The 11,476-nt window shown below is 32.5% G+C and overlaps 1 protein-coding gene across 2 annotated transcripts; it reads left to right on the forward strand.

The window, feature by feature from the left end:
- Nucleotides 1-5,665: 5,665 nt before the first annotated feature.
- LOC144566597 (putative trehalose-phosphate phosphatase 6) lies at nt 5,666-8,658 on the forward strand. 2 transcript variants are annotated; one of them, XM_078316646.1, is made up of 11 exons: nt 5,666-6,094; nt 6,187-6,327; nt 6,441-6,512; nt 6,648-6,746; nt 6,866-6,928; nt 7,024-7,125; nt 7,226-7,303; nt 7,477-7,546; nt 7,718-7,788; nt 7,949-8,041; nt 8,309-8,658. In XM_078316646.1, the coding sequence occupies exons 1-11, from the start codon at nt 5,825-5,827 to the stop codon at nt 8,417-8,419; spliced, it is 1,170 nt and encodes a 389-aa protein (XP_078172772.1). In that variant the 5' UTR covers nt 5,666-5,824; the 3' UTR covers nt 8,420-8,658. The 2 variants fall into 2 exon arrangements, with proteins under 2 accessions (XP_078172772.1, XP_078172773.1); XM_078316647.1 differs by lacking the exon at nt 6,866-6,928 and having other exon boundaries at nt 5,670-6,094.
- The last annotated feature ends 2,818 nt before the right edge of the window (nt 8,659-11,476 follow it).

Here is an 11,476-nt window from a genome sequence, read left to right on the forward strand (position 1 = left end):
CAAAAAATTTCAAGCCACAACGATCTTCATGCTTGTTATTAGAACATCATGATAATTTCTTCGATGGCTTGGATGGATGGTTTTAGTATTTTGAGAACTTGGTTAATGGAATAACATAACAAGGATGTCACTCATGATTTTTGAGGCTCATTATGTTAGGGTTTCATGAGGATATTTGTGGAAAAACTATTTTTCTTCCTTGCTGTTTTTTTTTCTGTGGGCTGAATTATGGACGTTTTTGCTCTCTTTTTTGTGCTTTGGATGCTCTAACCAACCATGAAGATGCAATGGAGATGTAGGGGACTATTTATAGGTGAACTTTGAAGGTTTTTGAAGCTTAAAATCATGCTTAATCTGCTGCAAAATGTTATGTCCCACTGTTGCACCTGTTTTGAACAAAATTGAACAGATTTGACCATGTTAGACAAAAAGCTGTGAAAAATACTGAAATATAATGATTATAATGCAGGAACTAAATCCAAACTATGCTTACAGGTACTTAGAAGGTTTTTCTTAATTTTAATGACTATTCTTCATGTCTTAATGGTGTTCATCACCAAGAACAAGAGGAAACATAGCAGCAGGATTCTTGCTGCTAAAATTCAGAAATTTGCCTTGTTCTTTGATTAATTCCAAGAGGATAAAAAGATGAAAGTTTGCAGCAAGGACATGACTAGACCATATGTTTTTAATATGCCTAAATGAGTTAATTTTATTGCATTAAAACTCAATTTTTTGCTGTTGAATTTGTTGCTAGAAAAAACTGTGCTGCTGGAATTTTTATGCTGAGTTTTTTCTAGCTGCTGAGATTTTTTGCATTTGACTTAAATCAGAAAAATATTGTTAGTGTTTGTAAGTTTAAGTAAATAATTTTAGGGTTTGAATTTTAAGACCTAAATGATGAATTTTAAAATAGGTAATTTTGCTTCAAGTAAGATAGTTGGTGGCTACTGGTACTCACCATACTCTTAGACATAAAATGTATACTTTTTTTTGTAATGTTTAGAGTTGCTCTCTTAGCTTGAAGTAGCAAGTAAGAACAAGGCCTTATCACAAAGTTCAATAGTATATTCTCATAATAATGCACAAACTCTCTGAGTTGATGTGCTGAAATTAAACGGACATCTACTACTCCCTCATTGGCAGACGATTATTGCACCATATGACTTCTATATATTGTATCCTACTAGTTATATTCATTGATAGTTTCTTGGATAACTAAGCATCAAATAATCCCTAATACTTACCAACTTCTAGCTAGGCAAATAGATAATACCATATTATTATTTTTTTATACTTTAGGTGATCATTTATGTTTTACCAGAATTGGCATGCTAACTCTTTTGAAATAATTTTTCTTTTGAGATGGCATGATTTTTCACCCATAAGAATCAGTATATATATCACCTTTTTAAGAAAAGATTAATTTATTTAATATTTAAAGGCAACATCATGTGAAATAGTCAAATATTAAGCTGAAATTGAAGCTAGAATCTAGCTGAAAAGGGGTTTCAAGTTGCTCCTTGGCTGGTTTTGCCACTTGCACAAGTCATTTGACTATACATTTTATAATCATAACTTGTCATCTTGCTACTAACTTCATTTGGTGACCTTTCCTTAATTTTTTCTTAGGCTTTGTAGTGTAATCATGCTCACAACTTATGAAGCATATGAGATGTATTTTTTTTTTCTGGATTTTCGTAGCATCCGAAGGTATATGTATTATAGAATAAAATGACACAAAAGGTTATTCTTTATATATTAAAAAGGTTTCTATGTGGAGAAGAAAAATATATGCTTGATATAAATAGTAATGTCTTGCAAAGCTAAGCATGAATATTAAGGGTTTGCACATATTTTATAAAACATGGTTAGTAATATTGATACGAGCTGATTATATATTCTTCTTGAAAAATGCATTTGTGACTTACTAATTTTTGCTATATATGCTAAAAGAGAAGCATGGCATGATGATGCAAACCGGTGTTAGTTTTATATATGAAGCAATAATTAATTATATTTGATTCATAAAAAGATGAGGGTGAAAAATAATAATGTTGATGATATGATCTTTTATTTTTAGCGAATGATTGCTTAAAATTTTTGGATGCGTGACAATTAATATGCATAGTAGTTCCATCCAAAACGTTTTACTAAATGCAGCTCGTTAAGACTATTAAAACTAAATTAATTGACTGATCCTTATCCTTACCTTAACCTTAAAAATAGGATATAAGAAATAAATATCTTTTATAAGATTCTTATTTGCTGTTATACTTCATCTAAATGCAAAGACATAAGCTAATATTTATCTCAGATTAAAAAAAATATAGCGTACTACATGTTTAGATATTTATAGTTTATCTAAGCGAGGGTCGAATACTTGTTCCTGTCACAATAAGAAATGTGGTATATGCTTAGAACTGGTATTTTGGTGTACCGAACGTTTGTTCAGGCTTGAACAATGCAATTCATAATAATAACTAATTCATGTCATAATTTTGAGATTTTATCTTAATTTTGCGAGATAATATGTTTTTTTTTTCTCACTCTATAAATATATTTTTTAGATGTTATCTTAATTTTGTGAGATAATACGTTTTTTCCTCACCCTATATATATTTTTTAGATTTTATCTTAATTTTGCGAGGTGATACATAGTACTAGAATTTATCTTAAAACCGTGGATAGGAAACTGTCAGTAATAATCATCATTAACGTGGATACAATAATTTTTTTTCGAAGTATCTTTCATAATATTGTCATGCTGAATTTTGTTCAACCCATAGTGCACATCTTTAGTTCGAAACTAGGCAGTAAAAATCATAATTACCAAAAAAATTGATTGTGAAGCGTACCTCATTTTGCAGGTGTATGGAGATAACATTATTCATTCGTCTTGGATTTTCCAACTTGCGTTTGGTGCAAGTGCATTTTTTTTTTGTCAAGATTACACAATTTGGGGTGTCTACACCCAGCTTGATTATGGGACAAATTTCGGAATTTCGGAAATGTGCATTTGATTGTCATGGTGCAAGGTACCTTTGTTGTTTTTCCCTTTGGTCTTGGTGTCTTGTGATATTTTTGGTTGCTTGACTGTGCTGTTCTTTTTCTTGCATAAAACTTCAGCTTTTGTGTATGAAAATACATACATTACAATAGTGGTGCTATATTTTGTATTTTATCAATCTTGAGATGAACATGCAGCAACAGATTAGCTCATTTATAAGAGTGTTATAGGTTTATGACATTAGGCTCAAACCCTTTACAAATTATGCCATGTAGAAAACTCAAAGGCTTATCAATTTGACTTTTCTTGCATATTCCATCTATAAGAGTGTAATAGGTCATGACATTAGGCTCAATTTTTCATGTCAGTGTAGAAAATTAATTGCCTTCTCAATTTCACTATTCTTGCACAGCCCATCTAAAAGAGTTTTATAGGTCACGACATGAGGCTCATGCCCTTTCGACATCATTTCACATAGAAAATCTGATGCCTTCTCAATTTCACCTTTCTTGCAGAACTCATATATAAGATTAGTATATCTCACAAATTAGGATGTATGTATTTTTTTTAGATGCATGTATTTTGTCATCTTTTTTAGTTATTTTGAGATGATAACAAGTGTATTATTAATTTCACTAGATAGTAAAGAATATTCAATGATTTATTGAATCCCTTATAGAACTTGTGATGAGCATATAATACTTTTGGTATTAATTTTTTGTTTCTTGGCCTTTTTTAGAATGAAGGTGATGATTGAGTGGGACATAAATAGCTGGGCTAGAACTTTATTAATTACGTTGTATGTGTTTTTTTGTTAAACGGGGGTGTTTGATATTATGCAAAACAAAAATAGGCTAGCTTAATTTGGAAAAATTGGAATTGAGAATTTTGAGGAATATGTGTTGTTTTTTTATATTTCATGACTTGAGAATTTTGAGGATATTGTAATTGATACTATGGCAAGATTAGAATTGTTGTGTTGATATTGTTACCGTTGCATCTCAAATAAAAACCGTAATTTTGTATGATATTTGATGTTACAATTAAATCGATCTATTGTGTATGTTTTGAGAAAATTAAAATGAAAAAAAAAAAATCCAAAAAACTAACAGAAAAGTAAAAAAAAAAAAAACTGACATAATAGTATCAGTGACCGGGTTTTGACTTTTAGCGACCGTTTTGTGGTCGCAGATACATCTTCGTGACGTCAGCAAAAAACAACAGCGACTCAAAAAAATTGGTCGCAGAAAAAGTATCAGCGATCGGATGACGTCATTCAGCGACCGGTGACGTCATCAATTGAGTATCTGCGACAATGTTTTCAGCGACCGGGGTATCAGCAACCGGAATAAGCTTTCTGCGACCGGAATAACTATCTAAGACCGGCGACGTGACTATAAGCGACCGGAAAACCGGTCTCTGATAGCCTTTTCTGCTGTAGTGTATAATGCAATGCTGTTCAGAATAGCTATTTAGGTTATTTAATCGGTTGATTAATCGTTAGTGACGATCAAAGCGTTATGGATTTTTCTAACTATTTGATTATTTCTGATTATAATCAAATATTCTTGATTAATGATTAATTGCTTAGCGGTATTCTACCCGTTCGGCGTGCGCATACCGTTATTTACAACACTGGTATAATGTATGTATTGTAATATTATTTTATTAATTTTAAATTACACAGTAGTAAGTAAAATGATACAAGATTTTTGTATGTTGTATTCTTTTGCTGAAATGAAAATAATGATTAATGTAGATAGATAAAAATACGATGTAAATTTATTATTAAATTGTAATTTTTATAAATAAAAGATGAATAATTAAGATCACTTCGGTAAGATTTTATCGTTAAATAAATTATTTTAGTATTTATTTGCTCCGATAGAATGAAATAACAATTGATATTTATTATATTTAAAATAATATATCCATAAAACAAATTCAATAAATTATGGTGTTTTTCGGTTCTTGTCTAACTAAATACAAAAAAAAACTATAACTAAGATAATTTACATAAATTTATGTGAAAAGTACGTGGAACTAAAGAGACGTGAAGAATCCGATTGTGATAGGTCTCGACTATTTATGAAGAGGCGTATGTTTGATTTATATAAGAATTATCTAGAAAGAAATAGATATACCTTATTTTCCAAAAAGAAATTAATTGCTATACCGTATTACCGTGTGTACGCAACTAAAGCTTCATAATGGGACATAGAGCTATTAGCACAGAAGATCCTTCCTTGAACTTTGTGAGAAACATAAAAAAGCGACCAACGAAACGGTGGGTAGCCACCTCGCGTGCATCGCATATGGCGGAGGTTGCCAAGTGGAGCCCGCACGAATGCACCTCTCATGTGCTAGGTGTCGCTCCTCTAATAGAGAGACTTCTCAAGGACTCATCCACAAGTTTTTCATAAGCACTGGATATCTCCTGTCAATATCACTGGAGTGGTGGATGTCCGGGAGTCCAAGAGAGGTCCAAACGAAACGAGTGACGGGAGGTTAAGCTAGGTCCCACAGGAGTCTACGTGGGAGCCCAATAGGACTTCCTCTCAGCGGTGGGCCCAGGCCCAGTGATTCTCTAGTAGCATCCCCTCCTCCTGTTTGTCTCCGCTCACCTCTATAAAACCACACCAAGACCCCTTCTCTTCTCCTCTCCACCACCACTCTCTCTCTCTCTCTCTCTCACTAATTCTCTCCAAAAACAATCTCGCAATAAACTCTTTCGTAATTTCAATCAAAGAGGAAGCGATCCTTAAACCAGCTTAAACCCTAGCTAGCAAAGTAGCAACCCTGATCGATCGAGTAATGACGAATCAGAACGTCATAGTGCAGGAAATGGGGATGGTCGTGGCTGCGGCCGTGGCCAACTCATATCCCTGCCTCCCTCCGCGCAGCTGCTGTGGTGCTGCTGCCCATGCCGGAGGCAGTGCCATGTCGATTAAGAAGAGTTTTCTCTCCTCTCTAGAACTGTCCGGAGCCCGGGTCAATGCCTGGGTCGAATCGATGAAGGCCTCCTCTCCCACACACGCTAAGGCCTTAGCCTCCTCCATTGATGACGTCAACACCGTCTGGATGGTGAGTTGTATACAAAACAATAAGCTATTAATTGGTTGGTACTGTTTAAAGTAGGTATGGAAATTAACCGATTTTCTGGGGTTATTGTGTAGAGAAAACATCCGTCGGCGCTGAGCAAGTTCGAGCAAATAGTGAGTGCCTCAAAAGGGAAGCAAATCGTGATGTTTCTAGACTACGACGGGACCTTGTCTCCTATTGTCGACGATCCTGACTCTGCTTTCATGTCTGAATCGGTTAGTGATCATTGATTATTTTAGCACTTATCAGTGCTTTAATTTTTAACCAAGAGAAATTAAAATAAGTTTAGAATCTGACGTGTGGGGCCCGATGTTTTGTGAAAAAACAGATGAGAGCAGCAGTGCGCGACGCGGCAAGCTACTTCCCCACAGCAATCGTCAGTGGGAGGTGCAGAGACAAGGTACATTTCGCTTCACTTTAATTTAATTTTGACCAACTTAAATCTTCCCTGATAAATCAATCCTTCTTTTTTCCTTCCTCCATTTTAATATTTGTCTGTCTTGTTTATCATTTTTTCTTGTTTTTCTTTTATTAGGTGTATGATTTTGTGAAGCTCACTGAGCTGTACTACGCTGGTAGCCATGGCATGGATATCAGAGGTCCAGCTAAAGCACCCAAGTATAAGAAATCCAAAGTACGAACTTTTTTTATTTTTTATTTTTCATTTTAAAAACAGAGCAAAACTATTTTAGTGAATTAATTACTCTATATATATGTATCTAAGTTTGTTTTCTGCTCTTGCCTGTGTAACAGTACCAGGCTAATAAGGCTCCTAACCATCAACCCGCCAGCGAGTTCCTTTCCATGATAGAAGAGGTTGGTTTTGTTTTGAGAATTGAAAATAAATGTTGAGGGCAGTGACTAAGCAAGTAACTAACATGGGTGGTTTTGTAAATGGTGTATTTTGTCAGGTATTTAAGAGATTGGTTGAAACGACCAAGTCGACACCTGGAGCCAAGGTGGAAAACAACAAGTTCTGCGCCTCAGTCCATTTCAGATGTGTAGATGAAAAGGTTAGAAATTATTTTTAATTTTAACGACCTAACTTCCTCAACGTTTTCCATTACTGGAAATAATATTAAAGGTGTCGTTTCTTTTTTATTTCCTTTTCAGTATTGGAGTGACTTGGCTGATAAAGTTAAATCTGTGATCAAAGAGTACCCCATGCTGAGAATAACTCAAGGCAGAAAAGTATTTATTTCGTCTTTTTGTTTTTTCTTATATTTTTTTGTTGTAAAAGTACATAGTATTACACATTTAGATCATTTATCCAGTTAATATCTATAAATATGTATATGCATATATCAAGTGTGACATCGATGTGACTTGGTTATATTGATTTATCTACCCTACTTACCTTTTAGGTATTGGAGATTAGGCCTACAATTAAATGGGACAAAGGAAAGGCCTTGGAGTTCCTATTGGAGTCTCTTGGTAAGTTGCACATAATAAAATATTTAACATGATATCCAGTTTATTAAATTTTTTATGTAATATGCCATCACATCAATACATCATGCCACATACTCTTCCTTGGTTTTTATAGTAACACTCATAGTAAACAATCTTGTTTAATTAATTTTTATCCTTCCATCTCTATCTTAGGATTTGCCGACCGCAGAGATGTTCTTCCTGTATACATAGGCGATGACCGCACCGATGAGGATGCTTTCAAGGTACTATTTGTTAGCAAGTACTATGTACTATTTTATTAGACATGATTACATTATAATAATAACTCTCTTATGTGGCCTCATGGCATCATTGATGTTGAAATTGTCAACCAATAATTAAGTTGTAATTAAAACTAAACCTTGTTTTTGCTTATAAATTTAGGTATTGCGTGATAGAGGACAAGGAATTGGAATTCTTGTTTCAAAGCACCCGAAGGAAACAAAAGCTGCTTATTCTTTAAAAGAACCAACTGAGGTGTGTGTGTGTACTGTTTTCATCTTATTGGTTTCAATCTTGTATGAATTTTATCTTCATGCATATATTAGTTAGGATTATATTCAAATTAAACACATGTCCCCTTCAGGACCACACTAGATGTGTTAAGTCTCCTTTATTATTTCTCTGATGTGTGCATTAATTAGTCTCTACTCCATATAGGTTATATATAGGCATTTTGTTTCTTTTTGGTATGTTTGTGTTTTTCGTTTTAATTCTAATAATATCGGCAACTGGTACGTGCAGGTAATGGACTTCTTAACGCGGCTAGTTGACTGGAAGCGGCTTACATTAAATGATGAACCGTGTGTGTATAAAGACAAAATTTGGGTAGGACCAACCTCTACTGTGCGGTAGTTATTATGTATTCCTCCGACTGAGGAAAAAGGGAGAATCAGAGAATAGCTCCAAAAATAAGTTGCCTTTTGTAGCTCTCCACTATTCTAATTTTTTTGCTTTTAATTTTTTTTCTTGGGGCCATGTAAGGATACAACATGCGATGCTCTATAACCCTAACTCAGGAGCACGATGTACCACCGTTGTGAATAGATTAGATCTCTATAAATTGGAAATATGAAAAAGCATTATTTTCTATTTATGGAGTTCTTTTATGATTTTTTTTTTGTAGAAATTAGATCTCTATTAATCATTTTCTTTGTCTGAGATATTATTAACAAGATAACTCCTCCAACATGAAAAGAGGTTGATTTGGGTATTGATTTGGGTGAATTATGGAGTAAAATACGTTTGTACTCTACGCTATATTTTTATTTTGAAAATTGAAATAACCGATTCAAACCTTTCAACATGTTTTCTATATTGAAATATGTTTGGAGATTAAATTTTACATTTTTTGGAATTTTTTACTATTTATAAGTCATTTTGAAAATTTTGAAAATTGAAATAACCGATTCAAACCTTTCAACATGTTTTCTATATTGAAATATGTTTGGAGATTAAATTTTATATTTTTTGAAATTTTTTACTATTTATAAGTCATTTTGAAAATCGGTTTTTTTACCGTGAATAGTAAAAAATAAAAAAAATAGTAAAAATTTGTTGATCACCGGATCAGTGATTTTCAAAGTAGTTTAATAAATAGTAAAAAAAAATTAAAAAAATATAAAATTTGGTCTCCAAGTACATTCCAAGTACATTTCAATATAGAGATCGTGTTGAGTGGTTCAAATCTGTAACATCCCGTATTTTTTTTTAGGAATTGTTATGCATTTAATTTTTATGACTTATTTATAATTAATAAAAATATGGTTTAAAATATAAAATTTCCTCTTATCCTTTTAAAAAAAAAATATATATATAGACGTAGCATTGTTAGTCATGTGAACTCCATGCATGAAACCACCTATTTCTCCTAACTGACTTTGATTTAGTAAGTTCCTTAAATAGAGTTAATCTCTCATTTTTATCAACATTCAAAATGAAATCATAAGAAAAATATTAAGAAACAGAGAGTGAAAAATAAGAGAGAGAAAAAAGAAATATTGTCATAAAAAAATATTGTTATGCTATGACAAATATTCGATTTCATATTTGATTCGAATTCCGACTACATCGCGTTGATTCTGAACAGTCGTTATAATTTGGTTGGATTTCTGGATTGATCGTTATCAGGTAACCGGACTTCTCTATAATTTGTGTTTTCGTTTTGTTTGGTTTAATTGAATTTTGAATTGGATGATTGAATTGGGTTATTGGATTATGATGCATATTTAACAAGATAGCAGGTCTGAGGTTCGAATTTGATTTGTGAAAGTGATATGATTGTGTTTTGAGAAATTGTGAAATGAAATGATTGTGCAAAAGGAAATGATATGGATATTGTGTGACTTGTTTTTATTGATAACCCAGACCCAAGTGCTATTGCCGGTTAAATATGTATTCATAATTTGATTTGAATTTTTGTGGATTAATCAAGTCTGTTTGAATGGTTGTTTAATTAAGCCAGTTATAGAGAAGCACATCGTTAAAAATAACCGGTTACTAAGCTTTGTAGCTGACTCCGTATTGTTTTCTATCTGTTTTTGTTTGCGACGTAGGTTGACGGGACGATGGATGTATGCGAGGGTGCCTCTCTTGTCGCAATCTTGGCTCGGCGGTGGGGTCATGACAAAATTGATTGTTTGAATTTTCAAAATAAAAATATAGTGCCATGGAGCAAAAACTTATTTTACTCCATTGCTCATTTTCCAATTTTTTATTTATATCCAAATTTTTTTTTAAAAATAACCAAAGAGGTGCTATATTTTCAAAAGTAATTAAACTGAAATTTTTTTTTCCAGTTTTAGCACCAATTACGATAAATTTTTTCCCGGAAATTCATGTCTAAAACAGAAAAAAAAATTCAATATCCAATTCTGAATTTTTTTTTTCATGTTTTTAGTCCCAAAATCGAATTTTTTTTTATAATATATGTATAATATATACATATACATATATTATATATACATATATATATATATATATACACACGTGTATTATATTATATATACATATGCATATATTACAAAAAAAATGAGTTTATAAAAAAAACGATGTTTATAAATAAAATACTGGTCATTGTATGCGTACCGTTGAACGAAAACTTAAACTGAATTTTTGAGGCACTAAACGACATTTTTTTGAAATTCTGATACTTAGTTTGGATGCCCGAAGGCAACCCCCGAGTGATATTCGGATCCGTCTCGTCCCCCCCTTTCCGAAAAGTGGTTATACGCCCAAATCCGACTTTTCGAAAGCTGTTTAAAGTTTTTTCGAAAGCTGAACTTTGAAAATACATAACTAATTGTAGAAAACTCCAAATAAATTGAAATTTGTGTCAATTCTGTGTATTTTAGAATGTTTTACATGCTGGTATAATCACTTTTCAGTTTGGTCCCTGTATTATTTCAGACTTGTTGATTTACCAGTAGAGGTTAAAAAATTTTCTGGTCTTAACACCAATTACCGGAAAAATTTATATGTATAATATATGTATATATAATATAAGAGGAGGGATCAAGTTACAAAATTTTTTTAGTTACAACAAGTTACTGCAACCATTTTTTACATTTTCAAAGTCCAAATCATCGATCCAAACCGTTAGATGTGATCTCTACAGTAAAATGTGCTTGGAGACTAAATTTTACATTTTTTGGAAATTTTTTATTATTTATTAAGATGGGTACAAAAACTAGTCAAATTCAGACCATTAAATTTTGTACCCATCTTAATAAATAGTAAAATAAATTTAAAAAATGTAAAATTTGGTTTCCAAGCACATTTTACTGTAGATATCACATCTAATGGTTTGGATCGACGATTTGGACTTTGAAAATGTAGAAAATGGTTATAGTAGAGGTGCTATCGGGTCGGGTCGGGTCCGGGTACTATTATATTTGGATCCGGACCCTAAAA

Source organism: Carex rostrata, chromosome 15 (genome assembly GCF_964058835.1).
Source record: "Carex rostrata chromosome 15, lpCarRost1.2, whole genome shotgun sequence".
In the NCBI taxonomy this organism is placed as follows: Eukaryota; Viridiplantae; Streptophyta; class Magnoliopsida; order Poales; family Cyperaceae; genus Carex; species Carex rostrata.

Bases quoted from the DNA above. Each gene is read 5' to 3' on its own strand.
- LOC144566597 (XM_078316646.1), top strand. From the start codon at position 5,825: ATGACGAATCAGAACGTCATAGTGCAGGAAATGGGGATGGTCGTGGCT. The intron at 6,513-6,647 runs GTACATTTCGCT...TTCTTTTATTAG, and splicing joins GTGGGAGGTGCAGAGACAAG to GTGTATGATTTTGTGAAGCT. The intron at 7,126-7,225 runs GTTAGAAATTAT...TTTCCTTTTCAG, and splicing joins TCAGATGTGTAGATGAAAAG to TATTGGAGTGACTTGGCTGA.